We start from the raw sequence: 25522 nt of genomic DNA on the forward strand, positions 1-25522 counted from the left end.
AAGAAATTCATTTAATACAATCTGAAGTTGCTTACTTTTTTGCAGCATCACGTTGACCATAAGCTTTAGTAGCATAATCACCATCAATACAAATAACATCTTGAGGTCTATATTTGTAAGTTTTGTCAAAATACTCAGTAAGTATTTGCTTAACTCCCCCAGCATAACGAGCCTGAGCATCAAGACTAGTTCCTGATGTATGGATGGTCATTGCATTTCCATAATCAAATCCAAATGGATTATGCATCTTTCTCCATGGGAAGTCCTTAGGTGCAGGTTGTATGCTAGAAACATCCCCTCCATCTTCGCGGCGTTAGTATACTGTCATTCATGATCTTATCAATCATATCTCAAAAAATTGAAGTTATTTGGATAGTTTTGGGCTGTTTGGAGACCTTTTGATTCAATGATGATTTTTGAAAGCATTTATTCAAAACATTTTGTCACCCCCATCGGTAGCGCCAAAATAACACAAAAACAATCAATTTGAATTGAAAAAAAAATTTATACATACAAGCAATATGACCACTGTTTACCGCATCAGCAACGGCATCAGTATCACAAATAGCCCCTCTAGCAGTGTTGACTAAATAAGAACCTTTCTTCATTTTTGAAATTAAAGCTTTATCAAATAATCCTTTAGTTTGTTCATGTAATGGACAATTTATAGTGACAATGTCAGCTTCAGCAACTAAAGCTTCTAAACTATCAACTTGTTCAAGGATAACATCAACATCATTATATAATTTTGAAGCAGCGTTAATTTTTTCAACTGCGGCAGCTGGTAATGGTTGATAGTCATAGTATAACAATTTCTTAACATTGAATGGAACTAATCTTTCTAAGATTCTGTAACCAATTCTACCAGCACCAACAGTAGCAACAACTTTACCTTCTAAGTCATATTCATCTTTAGCAACCGCAGCAACATCCCAACCACCATTAAGATATTGTTGATGACCAATGTTATAGTTTCTGATCAAGACTAACATAGTCATAACAGCGTGTTCAGCAACTGATTGAACATTTGATCCAGTAACTTCAATAACTGAAATACCTCTTTTGTTAGCAGCATTTAAATCAACATGATCTGAACCAACACCTGCAGTAATACAGATTTTTAAATTTGGAGCTTTAGCAATTCTTTCAGCAGTAACATAAGCTGGGAAGAATGGAGTAGTAATAATAATTTCAGCTTCTGGTAAATATTTTTCAAAAGTTGAATCTGGACCATCTTTATCTGAAGTTGCAATTAATTCATAACCGTGATCTTCAATGAATTTTTTTAATCCTAATTCATTTTCAACAGCACCTAATAATTTTGGTTGGTCTTTTGCGTGTTGTCCACCTGAATATAAGACTAATAAACAAACTGGTTTTTTGGCCATTTTTAATTGATAATAATTGAGTTAAAGTTGTAGTAATTAAAAATATAGGAAGTTAAATAATGTTCCGATATTGATGGTATGAAAAGAATAAAAAGATGAAAACCCAATTGAATCGAAGGATGTTAATCATTATTTATAATTTTTAGAAATTCATTTTCAATAATATACCCCCCTTTCCAAATAAAAAATTAAAAATCTGTTTCGATGTTAGTTTATGTGGTAAGAATTAATTAGAAATTATTGGAAATTCTTTTTTGACTTTTAATAATAATAATAGCCATTTTTTGATCTTCTAATTTAATAAAATATTAAATTAATTTTTAGCATTGCTGCATAAAATTTGAAACTTAGTACAAAAATAGCAACACCAGCTACCACATGCTATATAAAATCACTCGGAATGGAACATTCTTAACAAATCTTCAAAATATTATAATAATAATTATTATTTTACTAGGCTTTATTGTTAAATTTAAAATTTCAAGGTTATATGAAGCAAACTTTGTGATAGTTTTACATTTCCATTAATTAGAGCCATTTCTAATTTGCAGGAGGTGTTTACACAAATTGAACCCTCAATCTCTTAAATGAGATTGCAATAAATTATCTCAACCGAGATAATAGTTATTAGAATGATCACAACATAAATTTTTCTGGTTGATTTACAAGAACAATCTTCTTTATTGATTTGTGGGGAAAAGAAGATCAAATAAGGAGACAATTTCCAAAATTTTTTAAAAAATAATTAATCTTACTAGAGAGATTGACAATTTAAAAACCACCATAAAGTTATTATTTTGATTATTATTTTTCAACGAAAAATTGTAAAGACAGAGCGAATTATAATAAAAGTAGGGGATTTTACCCTAACTCTAGTAGATTTTGATGGATTTTCTCTTATTCAATTTATCACCGAGATATTTTGATTTAAGGTAATTTTAAGATATTTAATTTTTTGTAGCAATTTCCAAATTTGTCAAAAATTAAATTTCATATCCGACTTTATGTAGAAGCGGTTTTTTTATAATCTTATCTATAGAATATTCTAAGTACATGTACCTAAAACATGCATTAAACGTATATTTTTTATGCCCTATCTAGTTGTATAATATTACTATGATAACCTAACTTACTTAAAGTTAATGATGTATCACTTCCATATCCTTCCAATGAATTCATTTCTAATTTACCGTTCCAATAATCAGCATAAACAGCACACATGGGGAGTCCCATTCCTAATTTATACTCTTGAGGTCTTGCCATTAAATCGTTCAAAGTTGACTTATTCTTTGCTCTTTGTTGCATATCCATAAATGAAATATCCTTCTCGGTTGTATCAATCTTTGATGAACCTGATGCCGTAAATTTTAAATTTGAATACAATTGTAAACCTGGTATACGATGAAAATTAGCTAAACTATGTCTTGCTAATTCAGGTGACTTACCAAATGACCATATCAGTTTTAATTTATCATGATTTATTCCACCTCCTTGATCTGATATTCTAAATAAAATATCCTTTTTCAGATCAATAATTGTTACTTTAATCGGTGGTAAATAATCTTTTCCTTTATGATACTTTATAGTAGCCTCGAATGAATTTTTCAAAATTTCATGAATTAAATAATGTAAATGTGGTATCATAAATTGCAACTCACTTTGAAGGTCTCCTTCAATTTCTAAATCTGGTAAATAATCAATTTCTGGATATTTTTCACTCAAAGATTTTTTAATCATTCTTGAAACTTGATGAAATTGATCAGCTGCATTACATGTTTGAAACATTTCACCCAAAAAATGTGGTGATTTTTTATCATATGGCTTTTTTAGGTAATTTTCACTTAATGATAAATGTTCTTCAACTATAACTCTTCTACTAATTCTTGACCTTAACATTGAACTCATAAATGAATCTAGTTCTTGTTGTGGTAAACTATCAGCAATTGAAATTTCTAGAGCTCCCATCAATAAATGTGATAAATTAAATAAATGATCATCTAATAAAGTTGATAAAGTTTTACAAAATTCTTCATTTTCTTCAATTGTATGAATTTTGGGGATTTTCCTGAATGCATTAAACAGATGATAATAGCTTTCATAAATTTGAGCTAAATGGAAATTATTCACAACTCCAAAAGGTAAAGTTTGTAAATCTCTTATTCTCATTGCTAACCTTATTGGTAATTCGATTCTAACAAAATTAGCACTATTTATAATTTTTTGTTTTGTTAATGTATTACCAAATCCTGCTAATTGTCGTAAAGATACTGGATGAGGATTCTTTTTGGAATAATCTAGTAATACAGCATTTTGATAAAAATGCTGAGGGTTTAATATATTAGAATATGTGGGGAATGGACCTAAATTTTTAATATGTTTTGCAATTTCTTCTTTACTTATATCTGATAAAGCATCAGCATGAATGTATGAAAATGAACTAATTGGTGGGGTGGAATTAAATCTTTTATTGACTAACAGCCTTTGACAGTTCTTGCATTTTATGCCCTTCTTTAGTATCATGTAGTATTACTTTTGAAATAAATCTTTTAAACGATTGTAATACCAAAATTCTCTTGCGATCAAAAATAATTCCGCTGATAAAAAAATTATGGGGTCCAATTGGTAGCCAAGACTAAGAATGTTCGTTTCAAATTTGGAAAGCTGTTTCGACTAAGCATTGTTACAAGAATCGTATATTTATTGATTCAGGACGCTCATATTGTTTTGGATAGCTATAAACTATTACAAAGAATTAACTCTTCGGAAGGCTAGTAATCTAGCGATCGCTACAAATTCTCGTATGAAGAACTGGAATGAATGTGCTGCTGTTCAGTGATCAGACTTTTCGCAAGCCATTTGACTTCAGTATTACTCTAAACTTTTTATAATAAGATCACTAAGTAGATCTTCTCATTTTAACTGATCATTAATTTGTTAAATCAATTGAAATTTATGATATTATAATTTGATTTTGTGTCTTGATATTCTGATCTAACCAGCCATCTTCTTATATAAATTTTTTTGTGTAACAACCAAGTAAATTATTTTTCTACTCCTTAAAACGTTTAATAAATCAAATTTTCAAATTGCAACACATTTAAATTGAATAAATTACTTCTGAAATTGTTTTCTAGAATACTTTGAATGGTTGTCAACTAAAAACAACTTCACAACCAATATGAATGTTACCAGCAATGCTTATTATACTTCACAATATCTAAGCGAACAACAACAACAGATTAAGTATAAAGTTCCAACTCCACAAGATTATTTCTTAGAACAAAATCAGAAAAAATTACAAAATCCTTTTAAAATTAAAGTTAAAAACCAGCAACAACCAATTATGAATAATATAAGACCAAAATCGTCGTCAACAACAACATCACCTAAAAATAATTCACCAACTAGTATAAATATATCATCACGACCTCAAGAAATTGAATTTGAAATAGATTCAGACGATCAATTGGAAGAAGAGATTACACCAGCTCAATTAAATTATATTTCTCAAAATTATATCCCCAAACCGAAATCACAACCAATAAATTTGCAAAAACCAAAGAAAAAAATCAACAAAAACAATAATTATTATTTAAATCAAAAGAAAGATTATGATTTAGCCGATATGTCAATGAAACCAAAATTATATACTCATAGAACGTTTAGAGAAGTATTCCAAGACAAATCAGAGAATTTGAATAAGTATAACCCCATGGATTCAGTTTTTGAAAATAGTAAAAATTTCCATTCATATAGTAATAATTTAAATGAAGATGAAAAGGATTCATCACCAACTAATAACTCGAAATCAACAGCGTCCAAGTTTTTCAAGACTGTTAAGTTCATGAAAGATGATTATAATGATTACAATTACTACGACCATAGAACTAAAAAGAATGCGGTTAAAGATATATTTGTTACTGAAAATGGTTCAGATGATGATGATGAAGATAATAATGGGATAACAGAAGTGGATGAAAATGGTTTGTTGGTGGAAGGTCAAGAGAAGAAATCTAAAAAAAATATGAAGTTCAAATCAATGTTGAAGAAAAGAATAAGACAAGCTAAAAAGGATTTAGGTAAAGATTTTGATTCTCATGTTGATAATCTGAAGAAAGTTAAAACTCCACAAGATGATGAACCTAAAGAGCTAGAAGCACAACCAATTTCCAAAGAATTAGTACCTATCAACAAAGGATATTTGGGGACTTATGTTAATCCTTGTATGAATTATGTGTGGTCATGGGTAGATTATTATAAACAAGGTAAAACTTCAGATCTACCACCACAACAACAACCCAATAATTCCAAAGCATTTGTCAAATCTTCACAGCAACGGGGACCCAAACCAAAAAAATTCAAGAAATTGACTCAAAGTTCCAAAACATTATTTACAAATTGGAATGAACCAGCAAATAAAATGTGGAATCAAAAACAAATTATAGCCAGAAATCAACAACCACAATCAACTCATCAACATCCTCATCATAATTTATCATCAAGCGAGACTTTAACAGCTGAAGATTACCCTAAAGAATTTATAATAGAATATGATTCAAATGATGAGGAAAACTACTTGAGTAAAAATGGTCTGATAAATGAAGAGCTATACTACAATCCATTAACAAAACAACTAGAATCCCAACCACCAACATCATCATCATCAATGATTTCATTAGAGTTACCACAACAACAACGTACATTACCAATAGTCAACAATTCAATTGAAATAGTATCTTCACTAATTACAATGATCAAGAAGATACAAATTATGAAACTAATCTTCCAGCCAATAGATATAATTGGGGAGTTTTTCCCAAATTTACAAACTATTGTTATTATTATAGAGTTAGTATTGTTTGTTTGGATATTATTTGAGTTAAGTAGATTGATCGATGCTTTGTGTATGATGGTAAAAGCATTTTGTGCTCCAATGATTGCTGTTGGTAGGTTTATGAATAAAATAATGTAAAGCTTTAATTTATTAAAAAGTTGAGAATTATAGAATACTTTCAGACTAATGTAGAAATTAATTGATAAAAACCTTTTTGATTTTCGAGTAAAATAATTTTTTTGAATGTTTTTTTTTGCGCATTTAGTGCTGTTCGTATACATACGAGAAATTAGACCTCGTAAATTTATAATTTTGCGCAAAAGCAACATTTTATCAAAATACTCGAGCTACCAGATTTTTTTGAAAATTCTATTCTTATCAAGCACTTATTTCACGATAAATGCTTGATGAACTTAAACTCTCGATATTTGAGGATCTAGTCAATCAAAATTACAAAGAAGACAATAACGGAAGCAAAGACAATTTATTAGACTACCACATTGAGCCAGAACAATTATGCTATTACAGCAAAAAATCTAACAATGACATTGAATACGACAATTCTTCAGGTTTAAGTGAAATAAAAATACCTATCATTCCAAGTAAGAATAAATCCAAGAGCAAAAATAACAAAAGAGAAAAACCACAGGACCCAATAATAGGCTCATGTTTGACTACAGGGTTTGATGAGTACATTCATCCTACACTAAATGAAATTTACTCATTTGATGATTTGTTCAAGTCAATTATCCATCTACATAACAAACGTGTCATTTTGAAAAAGGACTTTAAAATTATAACATTAAGACGACATTTACAGAAATTGATGAATATACCGTTGGACAAACAAGAAGTAAAATTTAATGTGATCTATTGGAAAGGAATAATCTTTTTTGCATATGATTGGGAAGAGAATAAGCAAGAAGAAGAATATACTTCAAAACAATTAACTCAAAGATTACTACAATATAGTGGATTTAAATTTGAACAAATATTGACTGAAAAAGTCGAAGAACGAAATGAAAACTCCAATTTTTTTACCGTATCTCAACATAAGATTAACAATAAGATTCCAATAATATACTCAGCAGAAATCGATTGTGGTATTTCAAATGAAGCAACTTTTGAAAATTACGTTGAATTGAAAACTCACTCAAAATTAAATGATGACAAATTAAAAACACTTAATAAATTGTACCGAAAATTAATGAAAATGTATTGTCAAAATAAATTTATATCGAGTAATTATTCAGTTATTGGATTCAGATCATTAGATTTTAAGTTAATGTCAATAAAGAAATATACAAATTATGAATTGGTTGGTTTATTTAATTCAAATCCAATATTTTTAACTCATAGTTGTTCAATCAATACAAAACATATTTTTCAATGGTACAATATAGTAATGAATTGGATAGTGGAAAAAGAAAAAGAAATTGCTAACCACGTAGATAAACCAGTAGTGTTGAAGTTATCCTTTGATAGAGAACTCGAATTAATGGACTCAAATTTGAATTTTCATGAGATCAAAAATGAAACTGAAACAATTAAAATTTTCAATAGTATCATACCCCCATGGTTTAAAGAATTTATTGAATCAAAACTATGTACATAAAAATTGAAATATTTGGTTACTCCTGTATAGAATCCTTTATAGCTAATTTTCTAGAATGTGAATTAAAATAATCAGTTAAATCAGCAACATTCATTTCAGAAGGATCAGCTTTCATTACATGTTTATCTTTAAATACTATTTTTATCTCTTGTTGTTGATCTTTTGAATCTCCATTCAATACTTTATAATCTATTTTTGTTGTTGATGGCATTCGCGAAAGGAAAATTCTGGCGCTTTTCGCCCCTGGTGTGAAAGGGTTGAATTTTATCAGCACATTTGTGAAGTATTTCGTTATCATGGACATTTTGAATATGTGGTATTTGTAGCGTGATATTTGAAGATAGAATTGGTTTTGTAGTTATTTTTAAATTTATCAATAAATTTTTTATCAGACATCAAATTAATTTATATACAGGAAATACGTCTTGACTTAAGAGAAAAGCTCTTTAATTTATCAACCTCGAGTAAGTCCTTAAATTTCCTATTTACATTTCTCAAAGTCTATGTAGCAGTATTCGATATATCTGTTAATTGCGTTTCATTATTAAAAATGGCCGTTCTTTTTCTCATAACTTCTGAATACTTCAAATTCTTTCTTTTTTTGAGGTGTCCCCAAGTGTAATAAGCAATGGGTATATATGCTAGAAAAACAACCCTTAAAAACAATTCATAATAAGAGTCATCATCGACAAACGCTAAACTCAAAAATATTTGAATCATTTCTGCAATGGTTCCTAATAAATATAGTATGTAAAAATTATTATATTGTAACCAGAATAAAAAGAATGGCGAAGTCTTTGTCTTTAATTTAAATGCATGATAACTATAATTAATGAAATACTGTAAGCTCCAAGCTGTAATCAACATTGAATATGAAGTGTGTTTAGCAATTTTTGGGTAAGGGAATATGACTCCATAACAAATCCAAATCATCTTTATACCATTTCCAATTGACCATAATTGAGATTTTATGTTCAAATATTTTTCATTGAGTATTAAAACTAATATTGATCCCAACAATGGAGTTATTGCAATTGTTTGGAAAAAATCAGCTATACCACCAGGTAAAAATCTTCTACCCACTAGTGGTAATAATATTAAAAATCTTGCAAAACAACAAAACCATAGCGTGGCTGAAACTATATTGTAGAAAAATAGTAGTCTTTGTTTGATCGTTAATGGATATAATGGCATAATAGGTTCGTAGTAGTAATTGATAGACAATGACTTGTTATTTCCTAGTTGTTTTGAAAATGATCCTTGAATCAATAAAAAAGTAGATCTAATATCTTGACATATTATAAAAATAGAATAAAAAAAAAACGCGCAGTTTTTCGAGTATGTATAGAAATTTTTCACACAATATCAAAAATACCATTGCAAAATTTCCTAACACCACTTAACTTTATCAACAAAAGTCAAGTGAAATGAGAATTTTTATACTATTTTTACTATTAGTATCTATTATTACAGCATGGAGTCCAGAAGATTATGAAATTTTCAAATTAAATGATAAAGTTCGTCAAGCAATAGGTCCAGATATCACATTTTATAGTTGGTTTAATTTAATTAATGATCCAAAATCAACATCACAAGAAATTAAAAAAGCTTATAGAAATTTATCAAAAGTATTACATCCAGATAAATTAAATTTTAAAAATCAAAAAGAACGTAAAAAAGCTGAAGAAAAATATGCTATATTATCATCAGTAAATAATATTTTAAGAGATCCTTCAAGAAAAGAAAGGTATGATTATTTTATTGCTAAGGGATTTCCTAAATGGAGGTCCACTGGTTATTTTTATTCAAAATTTAGACCTGGTTTATTGTTGACTATTTTTTTTGTATACATATTGATCAGTATGTTACATTTTTATTCATTAAAAATCAATAGAAAACAAGACTATAAAAGAATTGTAAATGTAAAAGATGAAATTAAAATTCAAGCATGGGGTGGTTCAAAAGTTGCACCATTAGATGGTTCAGATAGAAAGTTAACAAATGAAACAGGTAAAGTATTTATTGTTAAAAATAATGGAGATGTTTTGGTAGAGGATGGTGAAGTTACACATTTGATAGATGAAAATGATATTAATTTAAACCCTGGATTCAAAGATTCTTTGGTATTCAAATTACCTGCAAAATTATACAATTTAACTTTTGGTAGATTTTTAACACCTATTGATATGTCAATAACATTTGATAAACCAAAAGAAGAAAAGATTGAACAATCTGATGAAAAGAAGAAAAAAAAACCAAAGGGGAAAAAAATGGAATTACCAAATGGTAAAGTTGTATACAGTAGAAAGAAATAATAAATAATTTATTCTATATTAAAATTTATTATTAATTAAACTAATTTATACAAAAGTTTTTATTTATCATCTATTCATTATGCTTTGAAACTCTTCGTAATTCGTTACCTTCATCATCTTCATCTTCATCAGATGAACTACCAGATAAATTATCCACATATTGAATTTCATTGGGCAATTTATCATCATCATCATCATCATCCTCATCATCTAACATATTATGTTTAGTTAAATCTCCAGTTGGTGACATTTTACCAACTTCAACATCTGCAACTTTTGGTCCATCCATATCTTCATCTTCATCTTCTCCGTTGCTATGGTCATGTATAAATTCATCATGATTTGATGTATCTCCAAGTATTATTTTTTTAGGTTGATTATCCATATCTAAATAGCCAACTGATGAAGTATCAAATCCATAATCTGTGTTATCTTCTCCTTCATCAGCACCTAAAACTACATTATATATCTCTCTTGTTTTGGATAATATATCATTAACAAACCAACTCCATTTATCACTCAGCACTGCTTCAACTATGATTGGTGAAATTAAATCTGGTTTATATAACGAGGTAAATTTTACAATTTCTTCCCCCACTAATATTAAATGTCCCATATATCCAGGTCTCGGTACAATATCTACCTCATAAGATTTTATAATTAAGTCAGTCAAATCACATTGATTAGGTTTAAACAATTCCACAATCAAGAAAGAATTATATGAATTTAATTTACCATTAAATATTTGTTGTATCAAATCAAAAACAACATTATGAAAAAAATTATTCCATTCATATTTTGTAAATTTATTTACAATGTTTAATAAAATATGCAGATCAATTAATTTTATTTTAAAAAGATCTCCAACACAAGGATCCAGCCTTATTGCTTCATCTCTTTCTTTACAAACAAATGGATTTTCTGGAGATATTGAAGGCTCTTCATCTTCTGAATCTTCTATTGAGTCCAACGTTTTAACTAAATTCGAGTAATCATGTTTGTCATCATCATGTGAATCAAAATGTACATCATCCAACGAAACGTCATCTAACCCACAAGTAACATCATGAATGTTAGGTGACTCTGGAAAACTTATTTTATCATTTAAAGCTTTTGTCAATCTTTTGTTCTGTTGCGATCTAATTTGATCTCTTATATGTATCATTTTTTTAATCTTTTTAGAGTTTAATAAAATCATGTTTGAACAATGTAATAATTCTGCAACTAATTCACTTATTTTAAATCTCGTAAAACCCAAGATGTTTGATGTAACTTCTAATGGTGGAATAGGTTCCAATTCAAGTAATTCCAGAAAACTTGATAAATTATTTGAAAAAATTTCCAACATTTCACCTAAATATATGGGGTCTCTTGGACCTGGAGGATTTTGTTCAAAATCTTTTAACCATTGAAACATCACGTATGAATTAACTTCTCCAGGACTTCCATCACCATTTTGTAACATTGAACTATAACTTCCACAATTTAAATCATAATCTGAGTTGTTTTTCCTTATTAATTCTATAATAACAGAAACACAATTATTTATCCCATGTTTGTTAGTTTGAATATTTCCATTTTGGTCTTTCATTTTCACCAACATTATATCATGAATCATTGTATTTACAACTTGTGGGGAAACTAATTCTCTTGTTAATTGGTTTGGACCTATATTTGTTTCCATAACTACAGCTAATGCAGCATTTGATGAAATTGTAACTAGTGCTTTTAAAAAATCTGTAGCTGAGCTTTGTTTGAAGTACTGTTGATGATCTGGTATATATGGAGTATTATCAAATTGCATTGGTTGTGGCTTTAAAATGTTTATCAATTTTTGAATAACATTTTGCAGACCAATTGTATCTAGTATTCCAGTAGGTGAATCTGGTTTATCAGTTTGTATCACCCTGAAAAAAAAATCCATTATTGCTGGCACTTCAATTTTGGCTAAAAATGTATCAACTAAATCCAATTGCCGTCTTATATAATTTAATAGTTCAATGCTATTTGATTCTAATAATTGATCTAGAATATGTACAAGGTATGAAACACTTGGATAATTTTCTTGTAAATGAGACATTTTCAAAATCAGCCATAGTCTATTCATTATATTTGGAGTTTCTATTATTCTATTCAGCATTATCCACATATCAATCGATAATATATCTGCCGCTGCTTGAACTGATCTTCTAAATGCATCATCTGAACTTTCTACTTCTTCTTTTGTATCTTCCATTTCATCATTTTCTTCTATATCTGTTTTAGGTTTATCTTCTAGTATTGTCTTATGTAAAGCTTCTTCTTCTTTCAAACCTTGTTCATAAAAGAAATCTACACTTTCCTCCAATATTTCAATGAATCCCCCTAGTATATGTGGCTGTATTAGAAGTTCTATTAGTTTTACACCTCTTGTATCTTTATTGGGGTTGGTGTTGTTATTGTTATCATTATTTGAAGAATTCAAAGAAATTGAATCTGAATTTGAATTTGGTGTAGTTTCGGTTTGGTTTGATTGTGGAAACAGAAAACTTCCATTTTTATTGAAATTTCCCTTTATATTATGCAATTCATTTATTAATTCTTGAACTAAAGTTGGATCTTTTACAATATCCTGTACTGTAATTGATGATAAATCTTGTCTTGAATCCAAGAATTTCAGTAAAACATTATTATTATTTAATGAATTATTAAATGGCCAAAATGACATGTTAATAATAATGATGATGAGAAAAGTAGTTGATAAGTTTGACTTAATCTTTTATTCTAATTCAATTGAAATTTAAAGACCAGTACCCCTTCTCTCAACTAAATTTCTTTAATTGAATTTAGAATGATTAAAATTATCTAGGTTACAAAATTGGTTGAATATTAGTAAAAAATGATCTCTACTTAAAAAATAAAATAGTTACTATGTTAATTTATATATCTTTTAATAAGCTTTTTATTAATTGAAGATAATTATTTACAAACAATAGTCTTGATTAGGCTCTTATCGATAGTTCAACGACGAAGTTACGAAGCTAATCAACAGACTGAGTAACGCAAATTTATATGTTCCTTCGAACTTAATTTAATTGAATTTTTCAATTATGTACTAGAATATTCAATGATAAATTTCAAGCGGCTCAATAAAAAATAATCACAATGAAACTTCTGAAGTATTATTTAAATTGCTATAACAAGTTTGGGTACATTCATTTTAATTAATCTTCAATAATCAATATGTCGATGATTGCAACTAGCATTGATTACAAATTTGTTCTTAGAAATATATCTACTATCGTTAACACTCACTGTTTCGCAAAAAATTGTTATTATCAACTTTAATTTAAAAAGCCACCTAAAATTTATATACCAATGATAGTTATATTAAACTATAAACTTTACCTTAGACATCATCCATCATTTCAACTGCTTTAATAGCTCTATCATATTCTTCTAAAATATGTTTGTTTAATTCTTCCACTGATTGACTGACAATATCTCTACAATTAATAGCACAATGTTCAATCCATTGTTTAATTGTCATTTGTTCTTCATCTTCTGGCATTTCAGATATAAATCCAGTCAAATCTCCGTTGACATCATCACTCAATTCATAATTTAAAGTTGATAATTGTTTTAATTCTTTTGAACTGTTTTTTAGATCTTCAACTTGTTGCAAAAAATTATCCATTGACCTTGGTTCCCATTTTGATTGTGAATTGGTAACTTCTTCTTCAATTTCAATATTTTGAGATTTATTTTCAGAGTTTTGTAATTTATCCTTATTGATTGCTGGTTCTTGATTTGATGATTCTGTAGAAGTTGGAGTTTCAGTTTGACATGTAGAAGATGTTGTGAATTGTGGATGTTGCAATATTGCATTTTCGCTATTTATCTCAAGTTTGATGGACGAAGTTGTAGATGTCTTTTTGGTTAGTTCAATACCCAATTTGTAGTTGTTCTCCTTATCTGAGTTGTCTGGATCAGTAACGCTTGACTTAGGATTTTTAGTATGTTTATTAGTTTCATCTAAATTTAATCTGTTATTTGTATCGGCTGAGCCATTTTCACTACCCGATTTTTTTGCAGTTGTTGATTCTGAAATATCATGAACTCTATTTTCATTTTTGTTGCTTGACTCTGATGGTAGATCTTCTTTCTCCATATTACTTTTTTCGGCAGAAATTGGGTTTGAAATACTCAAAAGTTCACTTCCTACTGAAATGTTTCCAGTAACATCATTAGATGTTTCGGAATCAACGTCGTTTATAGCAATCTCATCCTCTAAATTTTCCTCATTGAGCAATAGTTCTTCTTTTTCATCACTTAAATCGACCCCTTTTGCTTCAATTTTGGTGGAATTTGCAACTATTGATGTATTATTTCCAACTTCAATTTGTTCATTAGTCATTTGTTTATCTAGGTCATTTTCTCCCTTTATCTCCAAAACATCATCAAACGCCTCAGCTTCAAAACTAGTCTTGGTTATTTCAGGTAATTGAGTTAAGTTGACACTTGTTTCTGTATTTCCTTTATGCTTAGGAGTTGAAGTTGTTAAGTTGTCATCTAAGAAGTCTTGTACCATTTCTGATTGATGCAGTCTTTCTTGAGAAGTTTCCGGATTCAAACTTTGATGTTCGGAGCTTGGTTCATCTCTCCTCCCATTTCTTTCAGTCGTTAAAGATGCATCAGGCACAGCAATAACATCTTCTAATATACCACTTGTTTCATTCAATTTATCAACTTCAAAGTGTTTTGAAGGTTCATCAAATGGATCGAAATCATTAGTACTTGATTGAACAAATAGATTTGTACTTACTGCTTCTAAGTGACTATTGTTTAATACATTAAATGGGCTTTTTGGTTTCTTAATTTCAACGGTATCAAATTTACGTTCTTCAAGTACACCAATAGTCTTATTCTCACTTATATTCTTGTTTAAATCAACTTTCTGTTTAGCCGCAAATGCAGCAGTTCTAGGTCTAATTGGTGATATATTATCTAATGAAAAATCCACTGACAGATCAAATAAACTTGGTTTTACACCTTCAGCTCTCTTTGTAGTTACTTTAGTTGGTGACATACGAATAGGTGAATTTCTAATTTCTGATGATAAATCATTACTATCTTCATCAACCGGTAATATTGGAGTTGTTGACTTAATAACTTTTTTCTCTAATTTTGCAACATGATTTTCTCCATAATCATTATCTGTTGAAGTATCTTCAAAAATTGGGATTGGAGTATTACGTTTGATTATCACCTTGGATTTAGCTGGAGATGAACTTAAAATACTCATTTTTTTAGGTAATCTGGGAGTAGTACTAGGGACTTTCTTTGATTCTATTTGCTTTGTAATCTTTTCAATACTGTTAACTTGATTTGAGTCCTGAGTAGGCTCGTACTCATCGGATGTGCTAATAGATTCAAAGTCTAATTCTGACTCTACTTCATCTTCACTATTCACGTTCAAATCTAAAGCACCCTCAATTGAATTCTTGGAGTCTGAAACATCTTCACTCAACACTTCTTTAGGTTGAGAATCACATTTTAAAACATCATCTAAATCTTTGGAAGCCAAATCATCATCTTCCTTCGGTTTTGAGGAGACATCTTGGATGGTGGATTTGTATTGATCAATATTAGCACCAACCTCACTCTCTTTGTCTGTTGGTCTAATTTTAAAATCTGACAGTTTTGAAACTTGTATGAATTCCTGTAGTAAATCGTCATCTGGTAATTTATTCCAATAATCTAAATTTTCATCTTTTTTACCATATGGTTCGGTCTTCCTTTTCTTTGTGCTCTTGTTAAGGTGATTTTGGTCAAGTTGTAAATCATTATTAAAATCTGGTGGTTTACGCTTTCTTGACCTTGCTATTTTCAGATCTTTTTGTTTCTCTTTTGTTGTTGATATATTGGGCTCTTTTGTTGATGATGCTGTTGGTATATGTTCATTTGAATCACTAAGTAACGAAATATCACCGCATGACGCGTCACTAATTTCTTCAATTCTATCATTTTGCTTTTCATTTTGTTTTTTAATCATGTCCAATATGTAACAATAATTATTTGCATTTTTTGTATGTTCTTCAGTTGGATCATCATCTTTTTCCCAGTAATCTAATGCACATTTGCAAAACATACACAATACTCTGTCATCTCCAAATTGTCTTGGTTGATAAATAAATCCCGCTTTAGCTAATGAATCGGAATTTGGTTTGGACTCTACCTTGTTCAAAGGAAAATCATTGAAAAATTGTCTTCTAAAAGCTATTGAATCATCATCTAGTGGGTTTTTAAACCTTGAGTTTTCCCAAAACGATTGTTTTTCATTTTCAGGTAGGTCTTTACTTGAATCCAAAAGATCAAGAATCATTGACATTGGACAATTAGAATTTCTTTTTAAATGTTCCGTCACAATTCTATCATATTTAAAATCCTTTTGAATAATAATTGATTTGTTACAATAAGTACATGTAATTCTATTTTTTCTTCTTTTGGTTGGTGTAAAATAAAATCCTGCTTCAACTAAATCAAATGACGGCGTGAATTCAATGATATCATTCCAATTAAAAGTTTTACCCTCCGCTTTTACAGGTTGGTCGAATGTTTTCTGACGTTCGTTTCTATAATTCATATGATCATTATTTATTGAATTTTTAAATCAAAACTTGTTTATAATTCTAATGTTTTGATAATTAAAAATTTCGAATCACAAAATCAGCTTTATTTCGGATCTACATTAATTGCAAAAAGGCAAAGAGAACTACATCTACTTGTGTCTTCTATAATTCATCAACTTTTATACATTTATTATCTCTTTAATTCTAAAAACTATGTCCAACTAGTAATTGAATTGTTTTCAAAGCTTCATATTTCAATTCATTGTTACCATGGTTATTCTCCAAAAATGACATAATCAAAAATTTATATTGTCCACCCTTTTCGGTGTTGATAAAATGAATTAAATCTTGTCCAATGTTTTTTATCAAATATTGTAAATCATTTAATAATATTATACAAACAGTTGCGTCATTTTGATGAGTACTTAAAATTTCAAATATCTTTTTGATTAATTTATAATTTGAATCTTTGAATTTACCTGAATTTTCTAACCAAAATTCATTTGATTTATGTGTTGGAGAAGCCCAGCTTATTAATTTTGGATTATCTAAACTTGTAAGATATTCATCAAATGATGTTAATTTTGTTTTGACAGTTTCATTCAAAATATCTGATAAATATGCAAGATCATTGCATAATTCTTCATCACTTCCATTTTGAGCAAATTTTCTTTCTTTTAAAGTATTCAATGTAGTTAAGGCATCATGAAATAATAATAATTTAACAACATTAAATTGTTCATTTGATGAAACACAAACACTAACAAAATTTTTCAATATTGCTACTGATATTCTTACAATTTTCAACTTTATTGAATCTTTTGCAATAGTTAATAAACTACCCGATAATTGTGGGAAATTGTGAATGATTGATTTATTTATTTCAGCATTGAATGATAATATCCATGTGGCTAATAAAACATTGTATGATAATTGCAATCCAGTTGCATTTGGGTGAGCAGCCAGCTTTGTTATTAATGAATTTATTGGTTTGAAATTGGAAACTAAGTTGTTTTGTTGATATATTGTTTTATACTTTTTAGTAGTAACTAGTTCTTGTAGTAACTGAACTCCAATAAATTGATAGTTTGAATCACTGTTCTCTATTAATTGTGATATGGAGTTAAACATCGTAATTATAACTTCTTTATCTGGTGAACCTTTTGATAAAATTGTTAAATTGTATAATGATAATGATGATACTAAAGCATCTTTGTTCAAATGTTTTAAAAATGGATCAAATGGTAAACCTTTATCAATTGTGGATAATTTTAAAAGTGCTTCTATAAATTCTGGAACTTTTAATAATAATTCATTAATTAAAGTTAATACATTTTTAACAACATCATCTTTCTCAACTTTACTTAAAATGGTAAGTAAACATTTTGAATATAATTCTAATTGTGATTTGACTGTATCATTTCTATTTTCTTCAGATTGTTTTTCTAAAATTTTAATATGATTGGCATCATCTTCTGATACCACACCGGATCTTGCAAGTCCTTCCCATGGAATAATTCTTTCACTAATAATTCTTTTTGAGTCACTCAAAAATGAACTATCGATGGTAAACTCTGGCATTTATTCTTGGTAAGTTTGACGCAATTGAGTGATAGTTGAACTTATTGCTATTGAAATTTCAATTGTCGATAACAAGAATTTAATTTTTGTTCATGGAATATTTGGATAGATTACACGACTTGTAATTTTGGTTGCAAAATTAACAATTCTTCATAATTCGTTATCGTATTAACCAATTCCATTGACCAGGAGCATCAAATATAAACTTTCAGAGAGCAAAAATGTATAGCTCACTTACATGCTAACCATGAAAATTTACTTCATGGCTACTAGAGTTTGTTGAAAAAGACTTTTATTTACTACACAAAAAATCTTCCTAACCTGATCTATTTCAGGCTTGTAATGGATCTACATCTCTATCAATCTCTTTGATTAACAAATAAACTCTTCAAATGTAGATACTTTTACCCGCCATCGATGAAACTGAAAAATAATCAAAGATAAGTTGACTTTCCAGACGATGGCACTATAATTTGGAACGTCGTCGCACCAACTTATGGTGTTGAAGCAAGGTTGAGAAATGGAGCCCTTTCGTATCAATTAAACAAACTTTAGAGCATTATGTTACAGCCAAACTTTTTATTTAACATGAAAAAGCCATATTCGTATAGTGGTTAGTACAAGTCGTTGTGGCCGACTAGACCTTGGTTCGATTCCAGGATATGGCAAATATCCTATTTTCATATCATTTATTTTTTTTGCAACTTTTTTTGAATCCTTTATACCTCTGCGTTGGGTTTCATATATCTTCAAATCCTCTTATCTATGACAAAAAAACTTTAAGAGAAATAGCTACACAAACTATGCTAGTCAAGTACACAGAATACAAAACATTTTACATTAAAATAGTCTATCGAGTTGTTCGAGCATTTTTTATTTTTTACGAAAAGGTGTATGTTCCTCCTATAATTATCTAGTTTTTCCTAGTATAGAAATCAGAACAATGTCCAACTTAAACGACAACGTATTAGAATCTGAATGGTCGTTCAATCAAGAACGATTATCATATCTAAAAACATGTGAAAAACAACTAAATCAAACCTAGAAGACAATGTAAAGTATTTTTGATTATTCTAAGTTGGGAAATCTCTAATAGTTTGATTCAGCACATGAATTCGAGACCCGTGAAAAACTCCCAAGACTTTTGAGCATTCCAATTTCAAAATCTCGGATAATCACCCAGCTAATATGTTGTCGTTGTAAATTCATCAATTTCGTTGCAAATTTTATGATGAAACAATAAAACAATAAAATTTATAATAGTGAATAGATCCAATGAAATTATATTATATAATGACCCGGTAATTTCATCTAAAGTGTAGATATTTTGTATAGTATTTAATCAATTGTTTTGCAAATAATAATTTAACATAATAATTAAGTAAGTCTAGTTTTATAGTTATCTCACACAACAGCCAATTCTCCCTCAAATGTTTATTGGAGAGTGAAAGCTTTAATAAATGGCCCTCGTCAATCAGGTTTTTCATGGCATCAGTATTTCATAGAGATTTTTGAGGAAATGAATTATTCAAAAATAGGAAACAATGTATCTTGAAATGTTATTTATTAAAACACATAACGTACATCAACTTAATTAAAAACAATAGATAGAAAAACTAGTAGAGAAATACAATATAGATGACTTTGGAAATGATATACTAGCATTTAAAAATCAAGTGGGAATGAATAGAAACAAAGAAGAATATATGAAGACACAGAAAATTCATTAGAAAATCGGATGAAGAAGGTAAAAGTGACATAAATTATAATGTATTAAAATTAACGATAAATGTTCAAATCCAACCAAATACGATATGAGCAAATGCTATTATTGTTTAAGATACCTAAAGAAAAAAAAAAGACATTTCTTTAATATATGAAGTAACAAATGAATAATTTAATATCGATTCAAATAGAAAACATATCAAAGTATTCACTGATGCAAGTTTCGCCCCAAATCCTGACAGAAAATCCATAACCGGTTGACAATCTATATCATAAGACATCTTTCAACCAATAATCATCAACTCTGAATCCTTACGTAAAATCAAATCTTAAAATTCATTGGAAGAAAATTACTTCGATCCAAAAAAAAAGGCAAAGATTGATTCAACGAAATAATTAAATCAAAAAACTTCCAAGTCTTTTGAACAGATTGTTCAAAGCCTCAGATTATTCTCCAACTTGATGAACTAGCTGTTTTATGGTTAATTCTAAACTACCAAATTTCAAATGAATATAAATTAAAAGACAAATTGAGATTTCTTCAATATGCATCAATTGATATTGATATATACTTGAAAAAAAAAACCTCGCCTTTTATTCATGAGCTAAAACAATTTCCAAACTTAACAAATAGCTTATAATTTCAACTTGACCATAATTTTTGAAGCAATTTTATAAAAATTCTTGAAAATAAACTAGTTTTCAAGTAAGCATTTGCATTAGATTCATTTCTCTAAATATAGTAACCCAACCTCTAGCGGAAGCTATGGAAATGTATGGCACGTCACAAATCTGTATGGCATGTGGGTGATAATTGGTACCGTTTGAATAAAACTAATAGTGAAGTTTTTTTTTTTCGAATTTGTTTTTTTTTGTTCCTTATGATTTTTAATTCTGTGATTTGACAAAACTTTCCTTAATATTACTCTACTGTATCGTCTTTTTCTAAACCAAATGCTACATTTCTTTTTAAAGAGCCAATGATTTTCAGAGTTGGAAGAAAAATAAAATTGGACAGAATCTACATGCTTCATACGAGTTAAATATACATCATACAAAATTTACATTAAGTGACTATATACATGAAACTGCAATAATGTAGTCTCAAACTCCGAAATTTCACAACATAATCATCCACAATAAGAGTCATGCATCAGAAATGAAATGAATGTTTTTAAGTAAATTTAATATTCTTATTGCAACAATAAAGAAGTCATGCAATTCCTATTCAATCTGCAATACACAACCCGTTCTGGGGTCCTAACGCGATCTTCATATAATTAATTCATCATTTGTAGATCAATCAAATCAATCTTTGATCTTAACAAGGTTGATTCAATTCAAAAATCTCTTGAAAAACTCTCAAGATTTTGAGAAGTACCTGAATCTCAAAATCTCAAATTATTTCTCTTGACTGGATAGATTTTTCCGTTAACAAAATTCAAATTTTACCCAAGGTTAATATATATAGGTGAAGACATGATAATTCATTTAGGTTAAAAAAACGGTTATATTGGAACAAGACCAAAACCTTACACCGATGAAAAATTAAGCTTATAAAAACACGTATAATGAACATAAACCAAAAGTCGAATTGAGAATTCTTCAATATAAATCAAATATATCTTGATATATACTTAAAATGATAAACCTCACTTTTGAATTATTACTTGAAACAATTGCCAAAACTTAACAAATTTTTTATAAATTCAACTTTGACCAATCTTGAAATAAAGTCTCCAAATTTGAATATAAATTAATCATCAGCTAGCAATTGAATCAGGTTCATGAGCATGTAGCAAAGAATGAAATCGAAGTTTTTTATGCTGAAAACACAGTAGTCTATGAAATGTGATAAAGATGTAATGTGTAACTAAAGTTTCTTTTTTAATTTCATTTTTTTTGTCTTTCCCCAATTTTTCCTTTCGTGTTTTTTTTTTAAAAAATAGATGTTTCACAAATGTTTTATAATTTTGGATTATGAAATTAATTAGATTCAGATCCAAAAAAAACTTGATCAGCACATTATCTCTTTGAAGGTAGGATATTGTTCCAGAAAAATAGTTACTCTATTTGAAATTCAAGAAGAATTTTCAAATTTGTAAGTTTATTTATTATTTTATTGATTGTTTTGATGCAAATTCAACTTTAGAATTAAAAAAACCATTTATCATTCAATTAATGGTGTAGAAATAGAGGAACGAACAAGAGAAAATTGTTTGATTGGGTTTAAAGTATGAATATTGCTACATCAATGTTCAATTCGTATATCTCACGACAAAATTCAAAATCACAGGAAAACTTTATAATTTATCAAAATTTTTGCAACCAATTTAAAAACGCGTAATAAATTTCTAAATTTAGTAACTATATAAAGACATAAAAAAGAAAATCAATAACTCTTGCAATTAATAAAGAAAATGAATAACTCAACTCCTATTCAAAATATTTTGAATGACTTCGTTTTGATGAGTTATTTTTCTAGATTTTAATTGTTGTTGTGATTGAGGGAATTTGTTTGAGAAAAATTTATATAGTTTGCTTTTAACTATTGGTTGTAAAAAAATTCGCTCATGGCTTTATAACTATTGTTTCAGTTTTTAACTTATAATGCAATCAACAAAGAAAAACTTACAAAATTTGGGCTTTCAAACTATTGTTTGAGCATTTAACTTAATCAACAAAGAAGTACTTACAAAAATCAGTGTTTGAAGTCTAGTTCTCTAATGATTAATTTTATAAATAATATATTACTTGTTAATTAATTTTTATTTTATACACTAATTAAATATAATTTTCTAAAAATTCCCTTCCCTTCAATCTTATTTATTCATCTGAAGTTTCTCTTGCAAATTCTTTAGCCATATCAGCATCTGGAATTGAACCACAAATAGTTTCAACCATAATACCAGTAACTAAATATGGATCAATATTTGAAGCTGGTCTTCTATCTTCAAAATAACCATAACCTTCTTTTGCAACTTGTCTTGGAATTCTAACTGAAGCACCTCTATTAGCAACACCTGATGAAAAAGCATCACCAGAAGCAGTTTCATGTCTACCAGTTAATCTTTGTTCATTATCAGCTCCATATAATAACATATGTTCTTTATGTCTTTTAGCTAATTTACTTAAAGCAACTTCAATAACTTTCATACCACCAGATTTTCTCATATCTTTAGTAGAAACATTAGTATGACAACCAGCACCATTCCAATCACCTTTCAAAGGTTTTGGATGGAAAGAAACTTTAACAGCAAATTCTTCAGCAGTTCTTTCTAATAAATATCTTGCAATCCATAATTCATCACCCATATTTATACCTTCACATGGACCAACTTGAAATTCCCATTGTGATGGCATAACTTCAGCATTAATACCTGAAATATTTATACCAGCATATAAACAAGCTCTATAATGAGCTTCAATAACATCTCTTGCAACAACTTTACCAGTACCAACACCACAATAATAAGGACCTTGAGGAGCTGGAAAACCACCTTTTGGCCAACCATATGGGTAATCGAATTGGTCAAAAAGAGTGTACTCTTGCTCTAACCCAAACCAGACTTCTTCATCAGCATGAGCCTTCATTAATTTAGCACATTCATGTCTATGATTAAATTTATTTGGAGTACCATCATTATTCCAACATTCATTTAAAACAATAATATTATCACCTTTTCTAAATGGATCTGGATAAAAAGCAACAGGTCTCAAATAAACATCTGAATCATGACCTGGAGCTTGCATAGTAGATGAACCATCATAATTCCATTCTGGTAAATCATCAACTGATGAAGGTTTTTTATTTAAAGTTTTACATTTTGATCTTGTTCTACCTTCAGCATCAATCCAAACATATTCAGCTAAAATTTTTCCTTTTTGAGGTAAATCAAGATATTTTGATAAAATAGCAGTATGTTCTGTTAATGGTACACTCATTGTTATTATTATATGATTATTTAGTAGTAGTTTTTATTTATAATATGATTATTTAAAATGAAACGTAAATATATGAAATTTTTTTTAATATTAATTTAATAAAAAATATAAATAAATAGAAGAAATGAAAATATTTAAATTGGATCCTTTTTGTTGATAATAATAAAAAGTTGTTGAAAAACAAATATCAATCAGATATTAATAAAATTAAACTCTCGATGAAATAATAAATAAAAGATAAGAATTGGACTTTATATTTATATAAAATTGATAATTAAAATAATTAATAAATTCTATTTGTATAAAAAAAGAAATGCGAAGCGTTTAATAAAAATAAAAAAAAAATAAAAAAAAAAATGGTTGAGTGGAAAAACTTAAATTAGTAATACTGCATATAATTAACATAGATAAATCTTTTAATCGTCCAATTAAATTATTTTGATTAAAGATTTTTGATTTTTTATTTGTTTTATTAATTCTAATTTACTACAATCAATAAGTTAAATTTAACATTTTACAACTTTAATTTTATATCTTGTGATTTGACTTTGATTTTCAGTTTTCATAAACTTTTAATGTTTAGATGAATTTCTCCATTTTTGTTTATTACTTATAGTTTCTTTTTCATCTATAAGCCAAGCTAGTATAAATTGTTGTAACCAATTAATAAATAAATGTAATAGCAAATGCGAAATTTTTTTTTAATGACTCAATACATATACTAAATCAAAATTTTTGCAACCTCTCTTTTAATTAATAAATTTAATAATAAGTCAATTTTTTTTTTGGACAAAAAACGCTCATTCATAAAACTGAAAAAAAAAAAACAGAAATTTAATTACACAAAATGGAGATAGAATTATGACAAACCAGGCGATTTTTTCAACAAACTTAATTTATTTTTCATTGATCTAGAGCTTGGATTATTCTGAAACATATAAATGAATATTATCGTGGGGAAAAGTTGATTTAACTAAAATGTAAATAGCAAACTTTGAATATTAGTTTCATTTGATGAATTCTTTAAGAATATGTTTTGTTGCAAAATGAATACTGCAATTAAATATCCGTTTAGAAATTATTTTACAATCGTGTGAGATTTTAAGACTTTTTTTTTTGATTCAATATTAATTTTCTTGTTAATATTAATTCCTATTTATTCCTATTTTGATATTGATTATTTAATATATATATATATAATCAATTCCATTAACTTTATAGTACAAGATCTTTATATATATATGAATCTCAGGAGGAGTAGTCCAATCACCTGAAGCATGTGGTCCACATTCAACATATTGAGAGAAATTAAGTTTTGCCCTTCAGATCTATTTCAACAAAAAAATTTAAATATTGCTTCAGCCTCCTCTAATTCTTTGCATTGTCAAATAAATAAATCTTTTGGCGGTCCCGTTTTCAACAAAAGATTTTTTCTTTTCTCATAATTCCTCGCACCCCTAAATTTTTATATTCCAGTCTTTTAACTCATCTTACATCAACAACAAAAT

The 25522-nt window shown here is 28.2% G+C and overlaps 11 protein-coding genes across 11 annotated transcripts; 3 read left to right on the forward strand and 8 right to left on the reverse strand. All coding sequences in view use genetic code 12, as the record gives it.

The window, feature by feature from the left end:
* Window positions 1–31: 31 nt before the first annotated feature.
* Window positions 32–1388, reverse strand: FDH1 (formate dehydrogenase (NAD+); the record flags this gene model as incomplete). Its single annotated transcript, XM_051762791.1, has 2 exons — window positions 32–303; window positions 515–1388. The coding sequence occupies 2 exons, from the start codon at window positions 1386–1388 to the stop codon at window positions 32–34; spliced, it is 1146 nt and encodes a 381-aa protein (XP_051620835.1).
* A 1086-nt stretch (window positions 1389–2474) lies between these two features.
* On the reverse strand, window positions 2475–3908 carry KGF54_002324 (alpha-ketoacid dehydrogenase kinase family protein; the record flags this gene model as incomplete). Its single annotated transcript, XM_051762792.1, has 1 exon — window positions 2475–3908. The coding sequence occupies one exon, from the start codon at window positions 3906–3908 to the stop codon at window positions 2475–2477; it is 1434 nt and encodes a 477-aa protein (XP_051620836.1).
* Window positions 3909–4566: 658 nt separating this feature from the next.
* Window positions 4567–6360, forward strand: KGF54_002325 (uncharacterized protein; the record flags this gene model as incomplete). The annotated part of the gene is made up of 1 exon (XM_051762793.1): window positions 4567–6360. The coding sequence occupies one exon, from the start codon at window positions 4567–4569 to the stop codon at window positions 6358–6360; it is 1794 nt and encodes a 597-aa protein (XP_051620837.1).
* Window positions 6361–6622: 262 nt separating this feature from the next.
* KGF54_002326 (uncharacterized protein) lies at window positions 6623–7837 on the forward strand (the record flags this gene model as incomplete). Its single annotated transcript, XM_051762794.1, has 1 exon — window positions 6623–7837. One exon carries the CDS (start codon window positions 6623–6625, stop codon window positions 7835–7837), a length of 1215 nt encoding a protein of 404 aa, XP_051620838.1.
* Window positions 7838–7853: 16 nt separating this feature from the next.
* On the reverse strand, window positions 7854–8141 carry KGF54_002327 (mitochondrial 54S ribosomal protein mL53; the record flags this gene model as incomplete). The annotated part of the gene is made up of 1 exon (XM_051762795.1): window positions 7854–8141. The coding sequence occupies one exon, from the start codon at window positions 8139–8141 to the stop codon at window positions 7854–7856; it is 288 nt and encodes a 95-aa protein (XP_051620839.1).
* Window positions 8142–8338: 197 nt separating this feature from the next.
* On the reverse strand, window positions 8339–9031 carry KGF54_002328 (uncharacterized protein; the record flags this gene model as incomplete). Its single annotated transcript, XM_051762796.1, has 1 exon — window positions 8339–9031. The coding sequence occupies one exon, from the start codon at window positions 9029–9031 to the stop codon at window positions 8339–8341; it is 693 nt and encodes a 230-aa protein (XP_051620840.1).
* A 233-nt stretch (window positions 9032–9264) lies between these two features.
* KGF54_002329 (uncharacterized protein) lies at window positions 9265–10152 on the forward strand (the record flags this gene model as incomplete). Its single annotated transcript, XM_051762797.1, has 1 exon — window positions 9265–10152. The coding sequence occupies one exon, from the start codon at window positions 9265–9267 to the stop codon at window positions 10150–10152; it is 888 nt and encodes a 295-aa protein (XP_051620841.1).
* Window positions 10153–10222: 70 nt separating this feature from the next.
* KGF54_002330 (uncharacterized protein) lies at window positions 10223–12859 on the reverse strand (the record flags this gene model as incomplete). Its single annotated transcript, XM_051762799.1, has 1 exon — window positions 10223–12859. One exon carries the CDS (start codon window positions 12857–12859, stop codon window positions 10223–10225), a length of 2637 nt encoding a protein of 878 aa, XP_051620842.1.
* A 681-nt stretch (window positions 12860–13540) lies between these two features.
* KGF54_002331 (uncharacterized protein) lies at window positions 13541–16777 on the reverse strand (the record flags this gene model as incomplete). Its single annotated transcript, XM_051762800.1, has 1 exon — window positions 13541–16777. One exon carries the CDS (start codon window positions 16775–16777, stop codon window positions 13541–13543), a length of 3237 nt encoding a protein of 1078 aa, XP_051620843.1.
* A 190-nt stretch (window positions 16778–16967) lies between these two features.
* On the reverse strand, window positions 16968–18344 carry VMA13 (H(+)-transporting V1 sector ATPase subunit H; the record flags this gene model as incomplete). The annotated part of the gene is made up of 1 exon (XM_051762801.1): window positions 16968–18344. One exon carries the CDS (start codon window positions 18342–18344, stop codon window positions 16968–16970), a length of 1377 nt encoding a protein of 458 aa, XP_051620844.1.
* Window positions 18345–22895: 4551 nt separating this feature from the next.
* Window positions 22896–24014, reverse strand: GLN1 (glutamate--ammonia ligase; the record flags this gene model as incomplete). The annotated part of the gene is made up of 1 exon (XM_051762802.1): window positions 22896–24014. One exon carries the CDS (start codon window positions 24012–24014, stop codon window positions 22896–22898), a length of 1119 nt encoding a protein of 372 aa, XP_051620845.1.
* Between the last annotated feature and the right edge of the window lie 1508 nt (window positions 24015–25522).

This window comes from Candida jiufengensis (genome assembly GCF_024610255.1).
Source record: "Candida jiufengensis strain CBS 10846 chromosome Unknown scaffold4, whole genome shotgun sequence".
Taxonomy (NCBI): Eukaryota; Fungi; Ascomycota; class Pichiomycetes; order Serinales; family Debaryomycetaceae; genus Lodderomyces; species Lodderomyces jiufengensis.